This window comes from Poecilia mexicana, unplaced genomic scaffold (assembly GCF_051168715.1).
Source record: "Poecilia mexicana isolate PSO_F unplaced genomic scaffold, ASM5116871v1 scaffold_19, whole genome shotgun sequence".
In the NCBI taxonomy this organism is placed as follows: domain Eukaryota; kingdom Metazoa; phylum Chordata; class Actinopteri; order Cyprinodontiformes; family Poeciliidae; genus Poecilia; species Poecilia mexicana.
The window spans coordinates 22929764-22956907 of NW_028263388.1; the positions used below are offsets into that span (position 1 = coordinate 22929764).

The window sequence follows — 27144 nt, forward strand, 5'->3', positions numbered from 1 at the left end:
ATGGCTCTTTTCACCAGTTCAGACTCAAAATCAAGGCAAATAATTGTGAGGCGCTTATGGGGAGATAATCAAAGCGTGAAACCAAAGTCAAACTAAAGTATTTATTTAAGTATTAACGGTTTATTGATGAAAACAAGCTCCTGAAAAGTTACTTGTAACACCGTTTTCTCTTTAAAACAAAATGCACGAATCAACAGGTGTAGTTAAAGGCCTTGTGCTACACTTTTGTCGGTTGGAGTTGTTAAAGATAGAACACGCTGTATGCGTGTGTGCGTGGAGTGGGCGTGGAAACGGGCACGACTGCTTCCCTGAGCGGAGCCGACGCGCTTCAGCCACATGAGCCAAAACCCGGCGGAAGAAAAGCGCACAGAACCAGAACAACCCCCGATGGGTCATCTTCACCCGTCGCGTCATCTGGACCCTCAAACTGGATTGTAGCTACACGCAGGGGGCGCTTTAAAAACTGAGCTACTTTTGTCGTTTTTTTTAAGCGACTTGTCATTTGGAGCGTTTTTCTCCTCCTCCTCCTCTCTTTGACAACAAACCCAGAAAGAATCGCGCAGCGATGACAGCCGTGGTTCCTTCACCAATAAACTGCTGAGACTTCACCCTCCGTCGATCTTGCATCTGATTGCTGACGCTTCTAGAAATATGCAAAGGAGATACAGGATGAAATTGGTTTTAATAGCAGCCTTACTTGGACTGGTGAGTGACACTTTTTGTTCAGATTTTGTGCGTCAAACATGTTTCAAATCTTTACTTGTTTTAATTCAAGTTTTATAAATGTTTGTGAAAAAAAGTTTTCCCCCTAAGATGATCAAAATCACTGCATTTCTTTAAAATCCCCCAGTTTAGTGATGAAGTGTCACAAATTGTTGCTTTTTTCTGGCTTTCTCCGCCTTGCACCTGTCTTGTTTCTGGCGCTGGACCGGCAGGACGGATGCCTGCAGCAGAGCAGTCATTCAGGTTGACACTTTATAGCTCCGACTGCTGCGTGGAGCCGCGGCTCTCCACCCGTCTCAGTTACATGTGCGCCCGCAGAGAGAAGGACAAAAACAGCGGATTCAGCCACACATTTACAGAAACCAGGCCTGATTCATTCACTTTCTGCCACTCCATGACGGTCTACTGACTGCAAAAGGAGCTTTTCTGTTTGTCAAGAGTCACATGACCTCATATCAAAACTTACACAAGAGTCAAAACAGGAGCAGGACGCTCTCCAAGCATGAGGGGAATTCAAGAGGAAGCCCAGCTGACGGTTTATAATACCTGTGATTTACCTTGAGGTTAAAGGAGGGGATACATTTTTCAGTTTCCGACGGCAAGAGTCTGTCCGGGTCCTGATTTAGGAGCCGCTACATCACCAGCACATGACAGCCGCTCCCACTGGTGGCTATGCATCCTCTGCTGGCTCAGCACATGCAATATTGATAGGTGCTGGACCACTCTTCCTCCTCCTTTTTCTCCTTTTCCTCCTCAGTCTTCTCCCATCGTCTGCCTCTCCATCTCATCCTCGTTCTGCTTCTTCCTTCCCCTGTTTAAGAAGTGATGACTCAGCATTGCTTGTTGTCTGATTTTCTATGATCTCTGCTTGGTTTTAAATTCGAGTCAACTTCATAAAACATTTATTTTAGAATATGTGTTTTAAAAAAAATTAAGCAGGCACAAAAAGTAAGAAAATTTGTATTCATTCATTTAAATGTATTTATTTATTACAATCTGTAAGTATTACAGAGTTACCCAGAAGGCTATTTTTCACCAGATGGTAAAAAACCAAAACTAAAACTTTGTAATTACATAAACAAAATAACAATTACAAAATATACTAGCCAAAATGTACATAAAAAACATAAATGAGACAAGATGGCAGCAGAGGGGAGCTGGATGTTGACAACTCTGATGATTAATTTGCTATTAATTTGTTCTTAGTTGTACCTTAAATTTGTTTAAGACGCAGTTAAAGAAAAGGCTAATTAGTTGATTTCTTCAACATTGTTTCCTGTGTTGTTGAAAAACTTGATTTTCTCTTGAAAAAAAGGAGCTCAAACTAAAACAAATTGGGTTGATTTGTTACATCAAATTTAGTTTGTCAAGCTTAATTTATTTACATTTATTGAACATGACAACTCACTAAACTTAATGTATTTACTTGGATTAACTTAATTTGATTATTTGTAACTCACTTTTTTTTTAAGGTAGTCACCTGTTTTCTTTTATTCGGTGTTAGGAAAATTCATTCATTAAAAACTTGTAAAACAATCTATAAGTGTCCAGGAACGTTTAATGGAGGCAGTATGATGCTGTGGGCTGGCAACTCACTCACTGAAAAACGCCCAGCAGAGCGTTTTTATCACACAATGACTCCAGAATTGAAGTGAAAAGTAGATAAATGTCAATTTTGATCAACTTGGATGTGTTTGAAGAATGGCTTGGCGTCCCGCAGCAGTCTTTGACCACCAGGAATCTGTACCAAGCTGCTCAACTGATGTCTGCTACATTTCAAATATATCTTTTTGCTTCCTTACAAATGTTTCGAAACGAACAGATTTTGTAACAGTGTAATACTTATTGCCCAGAAGCATTGCAGGTTTCTACATGCTTTGTGTTAGTTATATATTCTATCATATTAAGAAACAAAACAAAACAACAACAGCATTTCTCCTGAGCAGCATTTTGTTGAAAAGACAGCATAAAATTTAAGTTGCATGATGAAATCACAACATTGCAACTCTGGAACATGTTAGCTCAAAGAAACTTTTGAGGCTAACAGATCCAAAATTAGATCCTAATTACAATATAATTGAAATTAGTTTACCATGTAGCGTCAGTTATTGGTAAAGAAAAAAAAAGTTGAGCCAGTTGTATTGAATTAAGTCCTTATTCTGAGAAAGCATGTGGCGACAGTGGAGAGGAACAACCCACTTTAAACAGAAATAATTCTACTCACGATTTTCTTGTTGTTGCTGTTATTAGCAAAATCAAAGCTGTTGGTAGATTTGTAGTGCTTGGAGGTTGCATGTCTAATTCCTGCTGCAGTGGAGCTATCAGTGGCATAATGCATACACAGTCTGGGCTCAGATTAATCATACCAAGTAAAAGCAACCGTTTTCTGCTCTATGGAAAAAGGGTCACCAGTAATATTTGTCCTTTTTTGTATTTCCTGTTGCCCAGTCTCTATATAACACAGATTCATTCATTAGAATCAGTAAAACACTCGTTATTACATGTTTATTACACTTAAAACAGTTTTTTGTCAGTAATAACTTTTTTTGCAGAAATGTAGTTCAGTCAGAGAATATGGCCTGGCTAGTGATGCTGAAATTTAAATCTGATTCATAGCTTCCAGTTTGTTCAAGCTATTGAGTCATTCCACATTTTTTAAATAAATCTGGACATTTAAGTATCTGTAGTCAAAAGCTAAACTACCTGGATGTGCTAGTCGAGCTTCACAAAATAAAATTATTTAAAAGTTTTTTCTAGCTTAGAAAATACAAAATGAGGTTTTTATAGCCAGAGGTGGGCAGAGTATCCAAAAATTGTACAGAAGTACAGCACTGCTTCAAAATATTTTTACTCAAATAAATGTAAAAAGTATCCATCCAAGAAATTACTAAAGTAAGAGTAAAAAAGTATTTGATTAAAAAAAAAAAAGTCTAGTCAAGTACTGAGCATATAAAATGTAAAAATTACATCATTAGACAGACCAAAATATAAAACTAAGTGGACATTTTTGGTATTTTATCAATGAAAATTACAGTCATTTATTTACGTAACGAAAAGAAAAACATTTCAAATCAGTTTCTTTCAATATTAAATTTATAAAACTAACAAAAACTGCAGGTGTGTGTCTACATTTTAACTTAAACATGTTTGTTTTCCACTCAGTAGCTAGAGAATCCAGAAATTTTACCCAAGTAAAAGTAAAAAGTAAAGCATGGTATAAGTACTCTTAAAAGTGCGTCATTTTTTTTCTAAAAAAGTTACATTTTGAAGGCCTTCAAAGCCTCTTAAATTGAGGTTTGACATGTTGGTCTATAACAAGTCCTGAGGTTAACCCTGAGCGGAGCAGTCAGGTCCATTAGAGCAGTAAAGCCGTGTTGAGATCTGATTTCAGCCTTCACTTCACACCAGTGTACATTTTGTTCCATCTTCAGGGACTCCACATTAAAACCAGCTTATGGAAGCATGAAAGTCGAGCTTCAACTTGCCAAAAAGGCTTGTTAGAAATCCTCATTTTCTTTTTCACACGCCAAGTGCTCAAATGCCACCCTCCAATAATCTCTTTGCACCATTCATCGGATTCTAGCCAGCTGATGCGTTTTAATCTGGTGTTTGACTCGGTGTTTTGTTGCACCGACACCTGGAGCTAAAAACGGGTCGAAGAGAGAGAGAGAGAGAGAAATAAATAAGCAGATGCCAAACATTGGACTCACTCCAAGTGTCATTTTAAAACGAGTTTGTTCAGATCATGGGAGGTTTGAGCAGAGGCGTGCGTCTGTCGAAGGGCGTGTGCGTTAAATTAGGGGGGCAGGAAAGGGGAAGTACGCAGCAGGCGGGCTTGATTTACATTTTAATAGCTGCTTTTGTGGAGTGTAATAGTGAGGCACAGCTTGTCTTGCGGTTTTGAGCAAAGTGAGGAACAATTTGTGGGAGACAAGAAGCATCTTTGAGATTCTAAATACTGTATAAAAAATTACAATGTTCAGGTTTTACCCCCTGTGCAGATTTAACCTGAGGGAGTGTGATCACTGGGAAAAAAGGCTGTATAAACCAACCTAACCCTAAGAGATCAAATAATTGCACCCTCAGCCTAATAACTGAGTGTGCAACATTTATTTGAAATACAAGGTAGAGATCAGAGAGATGTTCTGCTCCACAAGCAGCTTAGTCATCCAACTCCATCGTTTTTGACTGTCTATTGTTTATTTATTTATTTGTATTTGTGATGTCACTTTAAATGCTCTTGTTTTTTTATGATTAACTGATGCGCTATTCGAGTAATTTTGGTTGGCTAAGCACTGTTCCAGTTTTGGATTTTTGTCACTTTTTGCTTTGTTTTCCACTTCTGTTCTTCCTTGGTGATTCTAGTTTAGTTTTTTCTTGTTTCTGGTTATTTTCCGTTGTTCTAGTTTAGTTTTTTCTTGTTTCTGGTTATTTTCTGTTGTTCTAGTTTATCATGTTTCTTTAGTCTAAGTTATTCTTTAGTGTTGGTATTACTTCCTGTTCCCCTGTCCCACTTTCTCTCCTGCATCTGGAATCAATCAGCTCATCAGCCCAAGCCTTTTGTTAAGCTCCATAAGCCTCTCATTCTCAGCCACTACTTGCCGGATCCTCATGTCTACTCCCTTCACTTCCTCCTGTTCCCCTTGCTGGATCTTTTTACATTGACTTTTGGTTTTTGTGTTTTTGCTCCCTTTGCTTTTTGTAAGTTTGTTTTTTCATACTCTATATTAAATTTTCATATTCACTGGCCACTTCTGTCTCCTGCTTTTGGGTTCTACTTCAAACATCTTCCAACTCATGACGGCTCCAGGTTTTCTCCATTTGTGAATAATCCCTCTTGTGATTTACTCTCAAAACTCTAGAAATTTACCCTTTTCAGACTAATTAAGTAATCTCCTAATTGCACGGGTCAGTAATACAAAAAGAAAAGAAAAAAGAAGACAGTTAATTCATATTGCTTAATTTTATTTTCAACATATCCAGTTGGGTTTGGGTTGCCCTTTCACAGATTATCTGTCTCGACATGGTGGAAAATATATTTTTTATAAAAGTTGCACCCTGAAGCGTTATTAAATAAAATTATTGGCTTTTCTGTATTAACTCAATTTATTTTGTCTGACAAAAAAAGCAAAAATACAAGAAATCTTTTCAATGATAATTTGTATTTACTACATAACACATGTCAAACTCAAGGTCCGGGGGCCAAATGTGGCCCACTGTAGCTTTTTATGTGGCCCTCTGGACTCCACATCAATAAGTCTCTCTAGCTTTTCACAAATCTTCAAAATCCACATTTTTTCAGATTTTGTTGACATCTTTTTCTCAAAAATTGGTCAAAACCATTGGTTTTAATTGACTGCTGCCTCAGCCTTACTTGATGTCAAGTTATAGTCTGTGATCGATACAGTGAGTAACCTCATACATTAGTGCAAATATCAAAATTCCTATATATATTTATAAATTAGCACCACCAAATCTGTGATCTTTTCATTAGTATTTTAACAGTTTAATGTTTTATCAATACATTCTGACAAACCGGCCCTTTAAGAACATTCAGATTTTTGATATGGCCAAAAATTAAATGATTTTTTTAAAGTTAAAAGATCTCCATCAATTCCCACAAACTCAATGACAGATTCTCGACCAGAACGAGAATGTCGGAGAGCGAATGTCCAAGGTGAATCACGTGACCAGCTGCGTGTGTGAGTTCGCTCTCTCGCTCACACAGAAACTCATCAGCTGACTCAGAGGAGCCTGAAGGAACGCCCGGTCCTCGCTCTCCTGCCAGCTGCATTTCTCACACACCTGAACCCTGACAATTTACACAGAGCGTACCTCCTTCACTCAAAGCCTGCATGTGTGCGCACATCCCTTTACGGCGCTCAACTCGCTCACGATCAGAGAACTGTACTCACGTAGGAGCAGCACCGCTCCAAAGTATTTTTACTCAAGGCAAAGTAAAATCCAAGAAATAACTCAAGTGAGGTAAAAACGTATTTGGTAAAAAAGTCTACTCAAGTACTGAGTAACTGATCAAATGATCAATCATTTAATATTTAAAAATTACATAATTAGACAAACAAAACATAAAGTTAAATAAACATTTTGATATTTTAGGGACAAAAAGTGACTAAATCAGGCAAAAGAAAATGTTTCCAAATAAATTTTTCTCAATATAAACTTTAACAGAAACTGCAGGTGTGTGTCTGTCTGGTCAGGTTTTAGTGAAAACATGTTGGTTTTTCATTCAATGGGCAGAAAATCCAGGAATTTTACTCAAGTAAGAGTAGCAATACGTCATAGTAAAATTAAGCAAAAGTAAAAAGTACTGCATAGTAAAAATACTCCTAAAAGTACATTTGTTCAAATAGTTTCTCAAGAAAATGTAACTGAGCAAATGTAACTAGTGACTACCATCACATGTTGCTTAAAAACCATTTCTGCTGATTTATGGGAAGCTGATGCTGATAAACGCTGAAGTAGAGCAGGAGTGTCCAAAACTTGTCTCTTAATACAGACGATGTGCAAAATCCAACAGGAGAAAAGGACAAGTACATCATTAACTCCTTTTTTTGCTTGTATTTAGAGTCTTTTTTTTTTTTAAAAAGAAAAGTTTGGACACTCCTGCTGTAGAGTATGAGTGGGTCTGATTTATTTTCAAACTTATCACCGCTCTTATCAGGTTTTGCAAAATGATAAAGGCGTTCGTTGGATGAGAGATTAAAAACAGAGAGGTGGTGTGAGAAACGCTTTCATTTTTTAAAGATCACACATTAACTTTTTACATAAACGTGGAAATTTCACGATTGGAGCAAAGTGTTCTCATGGCTTTGTGCACAAACTTCTCTTTCTGTCTGTGAAGAAAGCAGAGTGACTTCACTTTGCATGGATGTGTTGTGTTCCTTCATTGCAGCTTCTCACTTACACGTGTAAATATTCAAACTCAGAGCCAGCCAGAGGGCTGGTGGGTCATTAACCCTTTAAGAGCTGACACTTGCAATAACATAAAGACTCAAACAGATTAAATTTCTACTTCAAGAAGGAAAGCACTCGAAAAAATGTATGCACTAACCCGTAAAATAGGCCTGCTGATACATTTTTATCACGGTTTTGCTATAAAACATTGCTTGCCTTGAGGCTGTAACCTTTCCAACTGCAGTGTGGTTTTCTTTTCCTGATTGTCTCAACTTTGTTTAGAAGCCAGATGAAGATAAACAGTCTTGCTTTTCACAAGATCATGGGAAACTGAGAAAGAAGCGGAAAGTTTTCCAGGGTTTCTTTGTGTATGTTTGCTTTCCAAGCCCTGATCCGACTGCATAAGGACTAATATATCTTCAGATCCTAAATTTATCAAAGGAAATCCCAAAAATAAGTTTGTTAGAGAGAAAGAAATGGAATGAAAAGAGAGAGAGAGAAAGAGCATTGTTTGTTGTTTCTGCTTTCCCTTGCCAAGTATTTTTACTCTCATTTTCAGTGCAAATATCTTAGTCAATTTGAATTAAGATAAAACTAACTTACAAATAACTAATCAGCAAGATGTTGGAGCTTGTTTTAACTAAATAATTCCTTAATATCACTGAAAAAGTCCTAGTTTCACTGGCATATATATTTACTTGTTACAAGACAATTTAGCAAGACAAATTTGAATGATATAATTTGTCAGTAAAGAGATAAAAACTGCATTGATTCGATTGATAACATAATATTTAAGCACACTTAGTGTTTAGAATCGAGAGGGCCGGATTTGGCCTTGAGTTTAACACATATGCCCCAAAATATTGAAAAAACATTTTAATTTGCACAATAATTGCACTTTCTTTTGATAGAGCAACACAAACTTTTGCACTTTGGAAACAAATGCATGAACTTTTTAAACCGATAAGCGTTTACGTGCACAGCTGAAGGGAAGTGAGCGCTCATTTGCTCGACCTTTCTCTCGAATCGCAGGCCGGAGCCGTGGCCTCTCTGCGCAGCTGTCCGTCGGGCCAGAACACGACCAGCGGAGAATGCTGCAAGCAGTGTCCACCCGGCGAGGGCGTCGTCACGCCCTGCGGTGCCAAGCAGACCGAGTGTGCGCCGTGTCTTGACAGTGAGTACCAAAGAAACATCATCTTCTCCGCCAAGTTCTGTGTTTGATTACACCGCCTGCAGCAGAGGAACAGGGAAGATTGGGATAAGATACACCATTTTTCAACCTTAGATTAGTTGCCAACTGATAAATCTGCATATTTATAACCCTGATTTTGCTGGACGATAAATTATTCCAGATCTTATTGCGATAAACGATAATATTGTTGCTTTGAGGCCATTTTCAAGTAATATAACGCTTAAGAACATATTCTGAGAGATCAGTAAACTTTAAATTATTATGAACATTTGACACTGGAACTGGAAGACGTTAAATTTCCTAAATAAATAAATAAAACTACAAACAAAATGAATTATGACGTCTCTGTAAATGAATCATGCAAATGGAAATGATTGAGCTTGTTTTAATTTACCATATGATTAATTGATTTATTGTTTATTGTGACAGGCCTAATTGTGCATTCCTTCAATCAGAATGAGTTTTTCTAAAAAACAAAAAGTTGTTTAATGGCTCAACTTTCCTCAAAGCCACAATTCAGACTTTATGTGACAATCTGTGTTTTTGTGTATTTATTTCTTGGTTTTTTTCTGTGTCCTTGTTCCCCGTGAGTCTCTGATGCCCTGTCCTCCCTCTTGGATGATCCCAGCTGTGTCTAGTTTTCCTGATTATCCTCCTTGTGTATTTAAACCCACCTGTTGTCTTTGTTTCTTGTCGGGTCTTCGTCTTATGTCAGTTCTTGTCGCATGTCTAAGCTCTCCAGTTGAACTGCTAAGTCCTGGTTAGCGTTAGCGCTCGTTTTTCAGTCCTCTGTATACCAGTTGCTAGGGGTAATTAGCTGTGTGCTAACTGTCTGCCGCCTGTGTTGGACTGTTTGAGCTTCCATCATTAAATCATCTTCATCATCATCATCATCATCATCGTTCTCACCAGCACCGCCTCACGACACTTTATTTGTGCCCGAATCTAAAATGCTGCGTTTATGACCTCGTGTTGAAGGTCATACACAGGATGACAGATGTATAAACACATTTATGGTCAAAGCACAATTTTTATGAAACTTATAATAGACAAAATTCATGTCAAGACTGAAAAACATTTCTTAAGAAATAAACAAACTTATACATTGTATGTATATTTCAGGATTTTTCCATCGTTTCAATCAGAATGATTGTAAACATGATCAGTTTTTACTCATGTAAAAGTTATCAAACATTAAAGAACAACATGCTTATCACATGTCCTAACATGTGTCTTTTACTAGTTTTTGCCAATTTGTTTATAACTTCTGAGGTTGGATTTATTTTTAAAGACACATACTGAGAAATATTCAAGCCTTATTTTTAATGTACGGCTCTTAAAACTTTGTTTTCATGGTAAAAGAAACCAAACCACACAAATTCAGTTTTATCCTTATTATGCAGTCAATGCATTGTGAACACTTTAGGTCTGAGGAAAATCCATTACAGGCTTCAGTTTCTTCTCAGCTCTTATATCTTGCTAAAAAGTTTACGTTAGTTTTTGTCTTATTTTAAGTGCATTAAGATATTTGCACTAGAAACTAGACCAAAAATACTTAGTAATATTTGGTGTTTTTGCAGTGTTTGTCCTAAACTCTGTGCAATATCTGTGTTTCCTCAACAATTACAGCGACAAAAAGCATAAATTATCATTCGCAAGCATCTTTTTTCATTCAAATGAAAGTGCAAAAGAAGAATCAGAGCTGAGCAGCAGAGTGTCTTCCTGCACAGCTGCCCTCATCCTGGCCTTCGCCATGTAGGGAGAGAAGCTCTGGATGACGGATAGACACGAGGACAGTAGCGTAAAGAGGATAAAAGAGTGGGATCCGCTCCAGATGCAGCTGAACGGATCTCCAGAGGGAGACACTTAAAGCATCGGATACGTTATTGAACTATAATTAAAGCGGCATGCATTGTAAATTTAAACGGGACAAGCACAACCGGTGGCTGAAGAAGTCTGCATATTTTTAAGGATTGCCTCTTTGAGGTGAATTTATGCTTGAGAGTAACCATTACACAAGGTCAGAGGTTACCGTGTCCTCGGCAGAGGACGGGGTTGGTCCTCTGCCAGCGTTCCCAGAGATTTTCCACGTATGAATTCCCCAACTCTCCCTCATCCTGCCCAGGAAGTAGACGTCAACCTCTTTGGGTCAGTGAAACATTGTAAACCATAAGCGAAGGATTCAAATGAAGGTCATGAGAGAAGTCACGGAGATGGAAAAGTTATTACAGTGTCTGCAAAACGTCTTTGGATGGATTGATACTGCACCTCTCCTTGTGCAGTTTGGGGTTAACGTGTCCTCCTTTCTCGGAGACATTCTCGGATGTTTTGTCTTTCTCTTGTACAACATGGAAGGTTTTAGAGGCGATAAATACCAGTCACACTCCTTTTTCTGCTCAGACATGAGCAAACGCACCATGACAAGCCATGTGCATTTAATCATGGACATGGAGAAATACAGATGGCTCTCTGTCAGATTTTATCACACAGCTACAAATTAAGATGGACTGTTATGATGTTTAGCACAAGCATGTAAACTATTTATTTCGCCCTGGCTGAAAGGCGTTAAACTCTGACCTTTCAGCTGCAGAGCTTTTTAAGTACCTGCTTCTGAAACAATGACTAAGCTGTTAAAAAGCAACATTTTCATGACTGTAAAGGTTAAAATGTTAAAACGATTAGCTGTTCTTCCTGTAAATACTAGCATATTTGGGAAATAGTTGTAAAGATTGGGCTAATCTTTCGCAGAATACATTTAGGTTGCTGATACGAGTAAACATTGAGAAAAATAAAAATTTGGAGCTAATGTCCAGGTGATGTTAGCATGAGGTCAAATGCAAAAAGCAAATATTCTTTAAAACTGTCACTATGTCATGACAGTATAACATGGGACACGATCATCTGTAAAAAAAATTGAGCTCCACCTTCTCCCAGTGCTAACGAGAAACAATCAGAGTCTGGAGCACGGGCTTAGTGTTGTCAATCACCCTCTGGGTGGCGCTGCTCATCCTCCTCCTTCTGCTCCCCCTGCTCTGTGCTGTGCTGCAGCTGGGAGAGTCTGTCGTAAATGCTAAGGCTAGTGAGCACAGCCACCGACAATGGCAGACAAACGGTTCTTTATTCTTCACCATTAGCACATTTAGCAGCACGTTCATGGGATTGATTGACAGCGCTAAGACTCTCCTCCTGGCTCTGACTGGTTGTTTTTGACCGGAAGCAGTGAATTCTTCAGCATTAGTAGCTCAGGTGAAGCAGATCGATCTTTTCACAGACTATCTGTCTCATAACATTATTCCACAACATGGTGACAACTTTAACAACTATGTAAAAACATACATATATTTTTAACAAAAAAGTACAAACTGCAGCTTTAACAGTAAACATGGCATTGCTATGTTTTACACTAGGTAAGGTAATGTTTATATAGCACCTTTTCAGCAACAAGGCAGTTCAAAGTGCTTTACATGAATTAGAAGGAAATACAAACAACAAAACCGAAAGACAAAAAGGTAAAAATATAAGATGTTGAATCTCCATGTTTGAGTCTATTAGTACGCATAAAGCTAAACGTTGATCTAAAGTAATAAGTTCTCCACATGTGGAGTCCCAGTTTCATTTGGGAAACTTCACGTTTACATTTTGTGGTGATGGGACAGGCATCCCTCCTAAACAACTGATTGCCATGTAAATAACATCTAATTGTTGCTACGGAGATGGCAGTTTGTGCTGCAGTTCCCTAGCAGTGAGCTTTGGAGATGTATTTATCTTCCTTACCGTCCTCATCTCTGTGTGGCAGCAAGATAAACGTTGGTCCTCATCTAGCCGAGTGGCTTACGGCTAAGAGAAATGATCTCCTGTGTCACATCATATTTATACCCAACGGTAACAGGAAGTCATGCATTACTAATCAGAAGATCTCAGACTCTGATCAACTTAAAAGAGTAAAGTATGAGTTCATGATGCTGCATCATTCTGTGTTTTCTCCAAACAGCAGCCATTATGTTCTGTTAAATGTGTTCTTTATCGCTTTAGGCCTGCTTGAAGTTTTTGTTGCTGAAAAAGTCAAATCCCTCGTCCCTTTAAGAAACACTTTAAGCTGTTTAGATGCAGTTTTGCAGAAGGATGAATATGACAAGGGGGGTTGAAGCCAACCAGAAGCTGTTCCATCCTGACTTGTAAATCAAGCATCCTGTGTCGGTTGACTTGTGAAAAAGGAAACAAGGGTTGTGTCTTCAACTTGTGATTTATTGACTGCAAACGGTTTGTGCAGTGAGTATTTAAGGCAAAAACACACCGCAGAGACAGAACAAATTACTGGACTTCAGTCTGTGGCAATTCATTCTATAGTATTGATCCTTGAAAATATAACAATATCAAAATAGCATCAGTGAGTTTAAGCCGTTAGAAAAGCAGATGTTTATCACCAGTCGTGTCCACTCAATTCAGCCTTTTAATCACAAATGTGGCTTCGGTTTTGAAAGTTTGTGTTTTATTTCGTTAGCTTGACCTGCAGGTTACGAACATTCAGAAAAAAACTAATTTCTGAGATGGTTTATTAAAGGCTTTACTGCTCTGTAGAATGGAGGAAACTTTGTACATTTATTTTGGGATGGTAGGACATTATATGCATTTTTTTTTCTTGCAAACAACTGGTGTGAATGCAACAAGCTAACGGTGCTGCATTCATGCAAAACTGTCAACCTTAAAATGCATCTCCTACTTCTCCAGCAATGACCACTGGATGTTTTCTCTCTTCTTCTTTGACTCCCTCACCTCCTTCCTCGTTGTGCATGGTTGCAGACAACCGCCTGTTCTTGGATAATTTGCCTATTTGTAGATTTGTATTGTAGAGCGCATCTAAAATTTTAAAAAGAAAAAGCAGAAAAAGGTCAGCTCAATGCTGCTTTATATGCTGTAAACCAGCCAACCCAGTTGGCTGCAAGAGCAGAGATAAGAAAGACTATGGATGAAGTTGTGCCAATTCAGTTTCCACTGCTTACATTAATGCATATTAAGACATATTTTGTGCTTGAACTATTAAATAGGCAGTTTTAAGCGATTTTAGTGGGAGTGACAAGTAAATGCGGATTTTAGCCACTACCCGGGGTCCTGTCTTGTTCGTCACAGTCACATTTTTTTCTGCAATTCCTTTGGATACCAACAAATCCTGCCTTATGAAAATATCTACCTTCCTTGGATGGCAAATACTTTTGTCTTTCCCATTTTAAAGAGTGGCCTAAAGAAAGGGACCACTGTGAAGTAAAAGAAACAATGCTTTAGCTGCCTTTCTCATACAGTTTGGTTCAAATAATGGTGGCATTTCTGATTTATTCAGAAACAGCTATTAACTGCACGTCTTTCAACCTTCTAAATAAACAAATGATTAAAAAAAAAATTCCAAATGTAGAATTTGTTCATAAAGGCTTTTTTTGTACATGATAATCAATGAGCTGTTACTCAATCTCTATAATTTCCCATATGTTGGAGAATGCAGAATTTTCTGCCACAAGTTTCTAGCTAGAGTTTCCACATAGGCTTCATTTTGAACAAATAATAACCAGAAGTTTGGCTGAAAAGCTGCAAAGGATATTCAAGTGTAAAACACCAGAGGAGTTTGGACGAATGAGCAGATAACTGGAGATAAAACAGAACAAGAGGAGTTGGAATGGAGACAAAGGAACATTTTTAGTCAAGAGTCGAGGCATCATGCACACACACACACACACACACACACACACCGTGGGCCAAAGTGGGCGACATTAGAGTCCTTATTTGAGTGTTAAAATAAACGGAAAGACGGCATGTTTGACCAGTGGCAGCAGAACTGACATCTTGTCCTTCAGAAGGAGAACTCAGTCTGCTTCTCTCCCCCTTCTCCCATTTCTCTCTCTCTCTCTCTCTCTCTCTCTCTCTCTCTCTCTCTCTCTCTCTCCAAGCTGCAGCCACTGTTATTAATGTATTGACTTGCATTATTGATGCATGGCATTATGATAATGGCTCCAAGAGCCCTCATGGGGGACAGTCAGAGTAGTCTGAGTGTGTGCGTCTGTTTGAGTATAGCAGATAATGGGGGGGATTGCAATACATGACTGGACACCAATGAGGCCTTGATGGTTTCTAGCTCTGAAAAAAGACAATTAAGCAAAAATGCGAGGGACCCACATTTGACACCATCAATTAAAAACACAGCGAACCGAGATTGGTCCGCTGCTGAGATGTCTCTGATTTCTTTTGTCTCTCTGCCTCAGGGTCTATCTCTTCTCATCTCTGTTTTAATCTCTGTGGCATCAGAGCATTTGGCGTTGTTGGTGGGCAAATACAATGCAGGCTGAGAACTTGATACGCACCTCCCACAAGCTCCTAAACGCCATTTCTTTCCTGTTTAGTTTAATGTTGTGTGGAAAATAGACTGATAGAAACTTTAAAAGCTTAATAAGTTGTATGAGAAGCACTTTTCTACGCGACAAAATTATAGGAGTATTTAGGTTGGTTTTATTGTGTTACGCAGGGAAGATGGTGGGAATAAAAGACCGACAGGAAGGAGAGATATTATCTGTAAAATAGATTCTCCTGATTGGTTTTCACGTCTTTTACTCCCACATTTTACATCAAACAAGATCAAACAAGCAGGCAATCTTTGTGAATTAGCAGCTGAGTGTCCACATTAATAATAGTTAATGGTTCATGTTAAATAGATGACGTAATAAAATGGCGGGAAGCCATGACAAAACACAATTACACCAAACATGTTGAAGCTGTTTTCTAATCCAGAGTAGCTTAATTTTTCTCTACTGTTTTGTGGGAGGAGTGGATTTCTGTTATTTTGTGTCTTACTTTGTTTCATGAATCATCCAATGACGGTCATAACTAGAACTTATTGATTTATTCTCAGAAAGTAAAAACGACCCGACCATATTCTCTCTTAATACAGTGCAATAGGATATGAAGCCTTCTTGTTTTGAGTTTTCTTGGATTTGGTTTACACTCCTTACCAGTAGGTGGCAGTAATCAGTAATCCTCCATTAAATTGTTTACCAACAAACAACAAGAAGTAGAAGAAGAATTGATCACAGTCCCTGAACTGCAGCATCACAACGCTTCACTAACATAAAAATTAGACAAAATACTCAATCAGACTCGATGTCAGCAGCTGATTGAATCACTTTTAAGCTCCTTGCGAGGAAAATTTAGGTTAATATAAGAACTCTGAGAGAAAACACCGAAAATCTTTCAGAGTACTACGGAGGCCCCTAAGGGACATGGAGGATTCTTTTTTTCTTTTGCGTTCCCTCACAATAATGTACTGATCAGTTCATGCGGCATAACTAAATACTGAACGTCTTTCTTACGGTGGCCCCGGCACTTTTTGCTATAAGATTTCCATATTATATATATCTCGTTTGTGAGATATCTGAAGTTTTGCACCACAAACCTGTGTGCAAAATGCAAAATCAAAACAGGCCAAATATGGACTTTCCATCTTTTTCCATCCCTTATAAGATATAAACAGACTTTCTTTAAAAAGTAAAGAAAAAAATACATCCAAAGTATTTGGACTACTTCTGAATTATTTTCACAGGGTAATGAAGTCATTGCCTTGTGATGACTTTATTACCAGTTTGGTTTGTTGGTCTGAATGGCTAATAAAGGGCCTTTTTCATGTGCAGTTCCAGCTCAACTTTACACAGACATGCAGTGAATAAGTTGATTTTTAGTCAGTGTTCTGCACCAATGAGTTAAGAGAATACAAACACATTTTCATTGAGGCTCTTTAAATACCTGTATATATGTGTAAATGTCAATTTTAAATTGGAATTTGAGGAGAGGCAGACATGCAGCAACCGTCTCAAGGATCAGAATCAACCCTAGACAAACTCTACAACACGGGTCGTCCCAGAAATTTGTGTTTTGATTGAGTCCAGATGTTTTACATGAACCACAGCTGTAGCAGAATTAAGAAAAGTGAAAATAACGTTTTTTAATTCAACTTCTAGGGTTGCAAATAACATTTGATTTATTGAGTAGCTCAGTCAGTGCAGACACGTCGTCCTTGAGTATTTCTATCAGTTACTGATCCTGTGCAAATAAGATGTAAAACTCAACATCATATTTGATATAGAAAAGTTAAATTACCAAACAATAGATAATGCAACACTGTATTAACAAATAAATAAATAAATAAATGAACAAATCAAATCTTGTGTGTCTTGAAGACAGAGATTGTGATCTCTCTTATAATTTCAATTCTTTTGCTGTTTAGACTTACACACACACACACACACCCCCACACGTATGCACACACGCAAACACACTCGCTGCTTTTACAAATGGGTCTGTTGCATAATTTAGTGCATTTCCCAGTTCTCTATCCAGCTGAAATAGAATTCCATAAACCATGAAGTATTGATTGTAACCTTTGCAGATATGTCTGTCCGAGGATTTCTGGCAGGTGTTCAAAACATATTATTGATGTCATTATCATTCTCAAAAAAAAAAAAAAAACATTTATGAAAATATGAAAACATTGCTGCTCACTTTTAGTAAGAAATATTTTCCTGTACAGGCAGAGAAGTTTATACAGAAACAGTTTTGGGTTTATTAAATGAAGGCAAATGTGTGCTGGGGACTCAAAACTATCAGCAAGTTTTGAACTTGCATGAATTTTATTACAACCACAATCAAAATGGAACCAACTAAATTTGATTCTGTCTTTATTATTGATTCATTTGATTACATATTTCTGCATATAAACAGAATCGGTTTGTCTTGTACGAAGACAAAACAAAAGTATTGCATTCCCTCACAATAAATTAGCAAATATACCCTAGTCTATTTCCTATACAGTCACGAATGTCAAATATAATGAACTGCTTAAGCTGTTCAAACCTTTTTCTTAAATGTGTTCCCAAAGCTGTTATGCGTATACTGACATAAAACCGAAAAGGTGATCTTTCCTCCTGCCATTCTTCTTACAGGTGAGACCTTCTCAGAAAACTTCAGCCACACAGAGAAATGTCAGCCTTGTACAAAATGCACAGGCCTGCTCCGCATGAGCACGCCCTGCACCGACACCAACGACGCCATCTGCACATGCAACTACGGTTACTACCACAACAAAATCAATGATCGGTGTGAAGCCTGCACCAAATGTCCCGAAGGCCACGGCATGCTGTACAGCTGCGAGTCGGATCATGACACGGTGTGTGAGCAGTGCGACGGCGACACTTTCTCGGACCAGGACAATTTCAGGGATCCCTGCATCCCCTGCACAACGTGTGACGAGGATGATGAGGTGGTGCAGGACTGCAGTCCTGTCAACGACACCATTTGCCGATGTAAGTCAATTATATTAATTTTTTCTACAATAAATTATTTGAATATACTGTAAAATTGGCCATCTAAGGCTACGTTCACACTGCACCCTGAAGTGACCCAAATCCGATTAGTTTTGTGAAATCGGATTTTTCCAAATATATGTGAACTGCAAACGACCTGAAAGCGTCCTGTATGCACAGTAGAGGGCACAATAACGTCAGTAGAGAGCGTCCTCAGTGTTTTACCAACCGCTATAAAGAAGAAGAAGTGCTCAGTATTTGCGGAAGTAAACATGGATGCTAACGGTGGAGCATAGTTTACGGTTTTGAAGTTGTTATCCAACCAGAGACAGTATATTAGCAACTTATATACTTATAACTGGTTGTTGTTTATCTTCTCGCTTACACGTATCAGGGCGCAGAATAGTGACGTTTGTCGAGTATCAAGACCTGGCCGTTCAGATTCAGGTCACATTTGAAAAGATCAGATATCGGATATCCAAGTGGCCTGTGTCGCACTTTAAAAAGATAAAAAAACAACTTGTGGTGTTCAGACTGTCATGAAAAGATCAGATGCAGGTCGCATTAAGGCAGAAAAACATCAGATTTGGGTCACTTCAGCCTGCAGTGTGAACAAAGACTAAAGGTCTTTGCACTGAGGTGAGTTGCACAACAAAACACAACAATACCCACTGAGGAGCAACGATTAAAAAGGAAAAATCATCAAGATTAATAATTCTACCAATGTGTTCTTCATTCACAGAAAATATGGGTTTCGGGTATCGAAATGAATGGTCACTACAGAAACCTTTCCTGGGGATCAGAGTAAAATCTTTCAAAGTAAAAATATACACTGGAAGATGTCCAGTGCATTGATTAAAAAACTGCAACACTTTGGTTCCAAATCATTTTCTGTGGGAGAACCAAACATTTTTACCAGTTCACATGCAAATATCTATTTGCCATATTGCTGCTCAGTTACCTTTTCTTATTAGTAATAAAACACGTTTTATTACACGTAACACACAACTTGGTATTTTATCCGTCAAAATCTAATTTCAGTGTATATCCGCTTATGCAGATGACGAGATTAATTCCCTTCCTTATTTTTCATGTCGATTTATTTCTGCTAAAGTTTGTAGCTGCACAAATCATTGGCTTAGATCATTTAAAATACCATAGAGAGCCTGATCCAATGGGCCTCTCTAAAAACACGAAACGGCCAAGTCGGACAGTTCTGTTGAAATATTGCAGTGGATTTTTTTTTATGTTAGCTTATAAACTAATACATATGGAGTTGTTCTGTCTGACCAGTACGCACATTAATCAAACTTTTGTGCAGAGTGAAGTTGATTTACTGGGTTCACTGGCCAGGGTCACGCTGAAGTCACTGGAATATAACTGAGTGCATATTTGCTGAGCGGACAGTTCAATGACTGGACAGATAATTCATCAGCCGCATTATCAGCTCATCTCAGTGCAACACTGTCGGCGTTGTTGGCCTAAATGCCATGCTCAAGCCAGTCTCGTTGTCTTCTTGGACTCATCCCCTCTCTAGGAACAAGGGCTACAGTCTTTTTTTTATATATATATTTTGGATTTCGTCAGGGTCAGATCTATAAACAGGGCTTTGAATTTTTCTTCTTTTTTTTAATATCATTGGACCCTGTGGGTATCATGCTCCAAATCACAAATTCCTACAGACCGCAGTCACTTCTCATTCCGATGATCTGATGCCTCCCAGATTAAATCAACGCTTTTGTGAACTGACAATAAGGAGTCTGTTGATTAGCCATGCAAGCGCTCTGAACGATGTGATCACAGAGTTACCAGCTGAAGGCAGTCTGTTGTTCAACTCTAATGAACTTGTGTGGCCAGTGAAGAGCTTTGGGGATGCACGTAGATGCTGTCTTTAATTCAGGGTACGCTTCATAATTTTAACCATTTTTTAAAAAAAGTCATAATACTGTTTTTGTAAATCGTTGATGCAAAGCTTTTGTTTTGACTTTTGTACTTCCTAGGACTTAAGATCTTGGGTTCAGCCTGTTTTACCCAATTAGGCTCCATAAAGGTGACAGTAATTATTAAACCAAGCTGAGATGCTGCGCAGAAATGTGAAATAATTTCCAAGGTTCCTATGCAATTTTGGAAAGTGTTTATTTTTATTTGACAGTTTTCCAGGTTTGATAAAAAATGTGATTTTACGTATTTTTATTCTGCTATATTCTAAACCTGTAGTGTTTTTATTTATTTTAGTTTTTTGAATTTTTTTTATATAACTTTATATTTAACTATCAATTATTTTGATTTTCAACATTTTATCCATCAGAATTTTTGGTTTTGTTAACTGGCTGCAGTTTTTAGGCTTTAGACGACTTGCAATTCAGGTTGAACTTGTGGTCTTTAAGCTGAATTGGTACTACTGGTGCAAGGTGTACCATTTGTACCAAATGTACACATAGAAGAGTTACTGTAAAAGTTTGTAATTAAAGTTTGTAGTTAAAGATTTTGAAATGGAGAAGAGAAAAACAGTGAAATGGCACTAAGCCACACTCTGAACAGCTAAGTTTAGCACCATGTTGTAAAAAACATAAATTTAAGTGTCAAAAAGTAGAAAACTTTCAAGAGAGAAATCATTTTTAAGTAATTTACCTCATTGTATAACAAATTTTATATAATTCACATCCTTTACTTGTGATTAAACTGTAAAATTTGAGTGAGTGCAACGGTAATAAATTGTTTGCCGTCTTCCTGGCTTTAAAAGGAGCTTGGGAAATAGACCGCAGATGGATTAGGTTATTCGACAAGCAAAAGTGGAAAAACGCGTATTGATGTCTTCCACCAAGTGCCCTGCTACTATTAGCAACAACGCTTTAACGGCTTAATACAGGCTCTGAGTGGGAAGCGCGTTTGGCTGAATGACGCAGCCAAGATCAAGACACAAGAAGCCAGAACTCCAACGGTAATACATCCCTTCTGATAACAGAGCAACTCCAGATCATGATGAATGGGAATTAACTGTGATTGTAAGCATGATGTCTTACAGCCCACTGCCTATGAGCTTTATTGTCATATCCTACTCCTCCCTCTAACCCAATCATGTGCCTTTTATTTCTAATTTAATCTTTTTAGGGAAGAACACGCGTTATCGGCGCTGACGAATCTGTGGCGCTGCCAGATGTCCATATCCATTAATGTTGTGGAGTCAGGCGAAGCAGGCCTGAAGGCTAAACACAGCCAGGAAGGTAACAGGGCAAGCTGTAACTTGAGATACTAGAGACATAGTTTAGCTGTAGGTGGAAAGAACAGAACATCATTAATCAGATTATCCTTTGAGAGAAAGCTAGATATCCTGCTTCTCTGTTTTGATTATGCTTAAATTTAGCGTCAAGGGCAAATTTTCCCCTGTGATAATTTAAGATTTCTGCTATTTGGTGGGAAATACACCCAATTTCCTCCAACTCCTCCGGTGGGATAGTTCATGTTTTGAGTCACACTCACAAAAAATCCTCTGTCTTCATCTTCCTCTACAATACTGAGCAGGCCTTTACAGGCTGGCCTCCAGAGTTGACACTTTGACAGCAAGATGGTTATCTTAAGAAGTGTGATATGGCTTCCACTCCTCTGTAGGCCACAGAGCAAGGTCAAAGGTTGAAGATCATGGGAGGCTTGTATTTTAAGAGGGATTATCAGGCAGAGTGAGCTCCCACCAGAGCTGAACAACACGGTATATAATCCGTTCAGGGGTCAAAACATCAAATCAGCAACAGTGAAAATGAGGGTAATTAGGTAATTAAAGTAATAGAGCACAAATAACTCGATATATTCACAACTGCGACTCTGATCGATGTTTATAAGATAATTAGTCAAAGCATCTAGCAAAAAAAGTGAGCCAGTTAATTTTTTAAGTATAAAATAATGTGTTTTTTCTGCAGTATTATTCTTAGAGATTTCTCTATAGCATTACAGGATCTATGTACTCCAGAGGAGCGGTTTCCAAACTTTCCAGCTTCTTATCCACAAAATAAAAATATGAAAGGGTCATGACCCCGAATTTTGGCTGAACATTCAAGCATTTCTACTGTCAGTTAAAAAGCTGCACAATCTGTATATTGGCCAACATGTTACTTTTATTCACTTTCAGATCTTGTTTTTTTTTTTTTTTACTATATTTCTAAAATGCAAGTGATTTCTCATAGTCATTTTTTGGTATTGGTATCATGACTCCAAGTGGACCTCCGCAACCTCCCCAAATTAACGGCTCCACATTGCAGTTAATTTATGTTTCAAGTTTATTTACACTGAACTAATTTAAAACAATGTAATCTCAAGTCCTTGTAGAGGACAGACTGGAAAATGAAAAATGCAATTAAATAAACTCAGTTCAATCTGTCTGTCAACTTACATTCACACTTAATTCCAGTTAACATGAAATATTTACGGCAACGAAAGCAATCGGTTTCAGTTTTTAATTTGAATTGGTCAAAGGTTCCAACAAAATAGCACTGTGTGTGAAGAAAATACAAAACACAAGAGATCACTTTAAACCTAATTTTGGAGACCTTCACCTTTACAACTGTTTGTTTGGAGGGTTGTGGTTGTTAAAAACATGAGACCTGTTCTTGGTTAATGTAGCAACATTTTGTTTTGCAACAGTGGAAACTTAAGATGATTAGCATCATGTCAAGATGGGGGCAACACGAGACTTATTGCCCCCATCTCAGAAATGTCTAAATCCTATAAAATCAGTACCACTAGGACACTTCTGTTGCATCAACTTGGCCGTGTTCATACTGGTAGACCTACAAACCATCCAGCTACACAGACAGTGGGACAGTGGCGCCTGCAGCTGTGCATACCATGAGTTTTATATTATAGTTATTGTACTTTATATTGTGTTCCCCCTATGCTATTCACAAGATGTTGGAATAAAAGAAAAATGATCTTTTGTGTCAAAATATTGTGTAGGTAGCCCACAACTACACAGGCATATGTCCATCATAAACCTTATTGTAATAGATACTGTTATTGTAATACTTTGTGTATTTGGCGGCTTGGCACTCTTTCTGTAAGCTGAATGTGACCATGGAGTGAAGCTAGCTAAAAATGAAGAAGTGGACATTAAACCCTCACGCAGTTTTAAGAAGGGTTGAGTGAACCCTGCCTGAACTTTTTATCCTGTGCGCAGTCCGCCTGTGTTTATTTTTGAAGCATCCCATCATTTCGCCATTGACAGACCATCAATGGTGCAAAAAGTGGGTATGCAGCGCATGCAACGCATAGGGGCGCTGCACCAGAGGGGGCGTCAAAACCCCGTCTGGAGGGGGCGGCGCCCCGATGATGCCTTCACATACACTTCACCGCGCCCTTACGCTCCTTCACCTCACGCACATGTAAATGTAAATGTAACGAGTTTTACCTTTCACGTGTCTTCGTCTCTGGGGGGTAAACATACGGTCGCTCATACAGATAGAGCAACTGTATGTTTTCTACGCTCCTTCACCTTTACGTACCTTCTTTTGGGGGGGAAGGGAGGGCGATTTATGTTTTCGCATCCACCTGAATAATATGCAGTTACGCTCCTGCAGACCATGACACCTGCCGCGCACTTCACCTGTGCCACGCTATACTGGGAGAGTGAAACTGTTAAATCCATTCAAAACGGTCAAAAAGAGTAGAAATTAAGCAAACATTATCGCTTCACCTCGTCCTCTTCTTGAAGTCTCAGACACACCACCTGATCCTGGGAATCATCCTCCTCCTCCCGTGGATCTGTCTTTATTATTTAGTGTAATTTATCAAAAAAAAGTAGGCTATGCAGGCATAAGTGTGGCGTGTGTGCTGCATTTGGACTCATTGGGCCTTGTGTGGATCAGATCTGCTGTTTCTCTGCCATCGCATCACGTTGCAACAGCGTTCATGAGGATTAGGTGCAATGATAGTTTTGTGCGTACCCTCCGATAATATCCTGCAAGCGCCCCAGGTTTCGATAAGTTAAGTGTTGGCCTGATCTAAGAACGATCATGTAGGTGGAAACGAGAGCTGATTTGAAGTAATGCACATTAATTCCACAGAGATTATTTCAAAATACATAATTAATAGGAATGGGGAGCCATGCTAGCTCGGCGTTCCAAGGCCCTTTTAATGCCATTATTAAAGATGAATGAGTTGTGCTTGAGTTTGACAAAGTAGGTGCTGCCCGTTCTTATCAGGCTGAGGTTTTGGCTAACCTCCCTGAAGGGCAGAGATGTTCAATGGCAGAGTTCTGCCTTGGGATTTTACCCAGAACTGACAGCGCCAATGTGAGCTAACCTTTCACCCAAACCTAGAGGTTCCTAAAGTTCTGGCTCTAAGGCTGCAAAAACACCACATGTGAAATCATTTTACTTGTGCAAAAAAAAAAAAAAAAAGAGGAAAGTTCAAGGGATTCGTTCACCGTGAGTCACCAAAAAACTAAGCCATGTGTGTTTTCTTCCGGGCACTGATACTCAGCACAGATTGAAATCAATAAGATGACTGATTGAACATCACAGATGGAAAGATGAATGTTTAGAGGAAGGGAGGCAGAATTTGACTGGGTCAAGTCCATTCTGGTATTGAGTTGATAGGTGAGAAGGCCAGGAGCTGTTTCCTTCCTGAATTCGGTTGACCTTAACAATATTCAGCCTGGCCTCTGCAAGCGAGAAAGCAAGATCGACGAAGCGGCATAATGCACAACCTCTCTGACACAAAGAGAGGGACGGGAGGAGAAGGTCAAATGTGTAAAGGATTAAGGTGCATGAAAAGAGCGGAGGAGGACGGATTAGACACAAAACCTCATATCTGTCGTTGGCGGATGTCGTTTTTCTTATTCATTGATTTGTTCACACAAGGCAAACATTACAGACTAGAAAGAAGAGGTATTGATCCATAAAATAAAGAATTAGACAAGCAAACACTAACAAAGAAGCAGAACAAATTAAAATGGAGAGATGGAGATTTTGTTTTCTTGCCAAAATCACTTCTGGAAAAAATTATTTGGTCCATTATTTTAAGAAAGGTGACAATATTCAAGGGTTACGATACTTTTTTCATTTCTTTTTGGTAGTTATTTTCTGATTTTTATTGCTAGTAGTAATAGTGGTATTTTTCCCTAATATCTCTTGTTTTAGTTAATCTAGGGCCACATTAGTCTTGGGCAGAAGGGGGAAAGAAGAAAAAGAAATAACAAGACATAAATAAATAAATTAAAGAGCTAAAGAATATTTTAACCATTTATTTATCATTTACAATTAATTTGTAGGTATCAGTTCTGTTGTGATAGTTTTAATGGTTTTAATGTATTAAATATTATCAATATTATTAATATTACCTATGGGTGCAAATTTAGTACCTCTTATTCCAGTCAGTATATAAAGTTAAGTCCTAAAATATTCAGTGAGACAGGCATCTCTCAAAAGATCATCTCAAAAGTCTCTTAAAAGAAACCCCCACCAGATTATAATTAATACAATTTTCATCAAAAATGTATCTGTATTTTTTTGGTCTCCTAATATAAAATACAGATACATTTCTGCTTTTAATAAATAAAAAACCATGAATAATCTTTGAATAAATTAGTAAACAAATGTGTCAAAAACTTCTCTTACATTATATATACACATTTACAGCTCTGAAAAAAAAATTTACACATCACTTTAACATGATGCAACTTTTAACTTGTAGGGGAGTCTAGTTATCCCCACCAAACAATAAATTAGAGATCCTAATGTGCATTTGAAAGGAATCTGACAGACAAACAAAAAACCCCGGGACAAACGGGGGAAACGACAAAAGAACAAAATGCCATGAACATTCCTGATTTTCTGCGTGTAAAACCACATCAACTCCACAGATGTGAGGAATCCCCAAACCCACTCCCACTTAACAATTGTCAGTCTTTGTACATCACAGTCCGTCTTTGTGTGGCTTATAGCTTGGATCATTTGTACTGACCTATATCTCAACTGAGCTGGGGTGTACGGCCGCAGCTGACCTCCTCTTTTTTACCCTCTTGATCCTTGCTCCACACAGTATGCACATTGTAACGATGAGGGACGTTTTTAAAGGCGACAACATGTATGCACCCTGACTCCGTCTCCTAAAGCTGCCAGCCAGCACCCAGGAATTTGCCCTGACATTCCAAGCGGAAAAGTTTTCGGGGTGGGGGGTGATTTTTACACAAGCGAATGTGTCGGGTGGCAGGGGTGAACACAACAGTCCCTGTGCGCACTCGTGCCGTCAATTCGTTGTCAAAAGTTCAGCACGTTTTTTTTTTCCTCATGAAGATTGAGAGTCTTGTGTTGGTTGAAAGTGTCTTTGTCAAGTCTAGTCCCTTTCACACTGATGTTGTGTTTTAATGTCACATAGATGTCTCCGGTGGAGTTGGTTTAAGTGGCATCAAGAGTGACTGTCAATAATAGATGGGTTTTCTGCAGCCTTGTCCACATGTAGCCCGGTTTTAAAGAAATATCAGTTTTTATAAACACAAACCCATACAAATCTGTCACTGAACGTTGCTGTAAACATGCCAGACCCATAGAGGGCAGTGTAGCTCAAAGTTAAAACCTTTCAGCCAATCAGATTGCTTCAAAACAACCATAACTTCCTGTTAGGAATGGGCTCTTTGCACCTCAGCTTCCACGTTCGGGGTAAAGCGGCTCGATTGTTTCCGATCCAATACAAATATCATTTACATTAGGTGCTTTCAGGGCTTGGCCAAAGTTTGTACATCGATCCGAAGCCCCAACAAGTCAGCTGGAGAAAGGTTTTAAGATGTTCGCCTCGTTATACATTCACTGACACGAAGGTGAGTTTTACTTAAACTTTGTGGCTAACATTAAGGTTAGCTTATGCTAGTAGGCAATATTCTCGGACATTGTTCTTGTAAAAATGTGCTATTTAAGTGTCTAAACATTTTAACGGACAATGTATTTATCTTATTTTCAAGTATATTATGTGTGTTTATTGTCGTTAGTGTCA

At 38.4% G+C, this 27144-nt stretch overlaps 1 protein-coding gene across 1 annotated transcript in view; it reads left to right on the forward strand.

Annotated features, from left to right (window-relative positions):
* Window positions 1–237: 237 nt before the first annotated feature.
* ngfrb (nerve growth factor receptor b) overlaps window positions 238–27144 on the forward strand; it is a 40170-nt gene continuing 13263 nt past the window's right edge. Inside the window, exons 1-3 of the mRNA XM_015013583.2 lie at window positions 238–705; window positions 8671–8812; window positions 17806–18165. Coding sequence (XP_014869069.2) covers window positions 652–705; window positions 8671–8812; window positions 17806–18165 — 556 coding nt within the window. The 5' untranslated portion in view covers window positions 238–651. The remainder of the gene's footprint in view (window positions 706–8670; window positions 8813–17805; window positions 18166–27144) is intronic.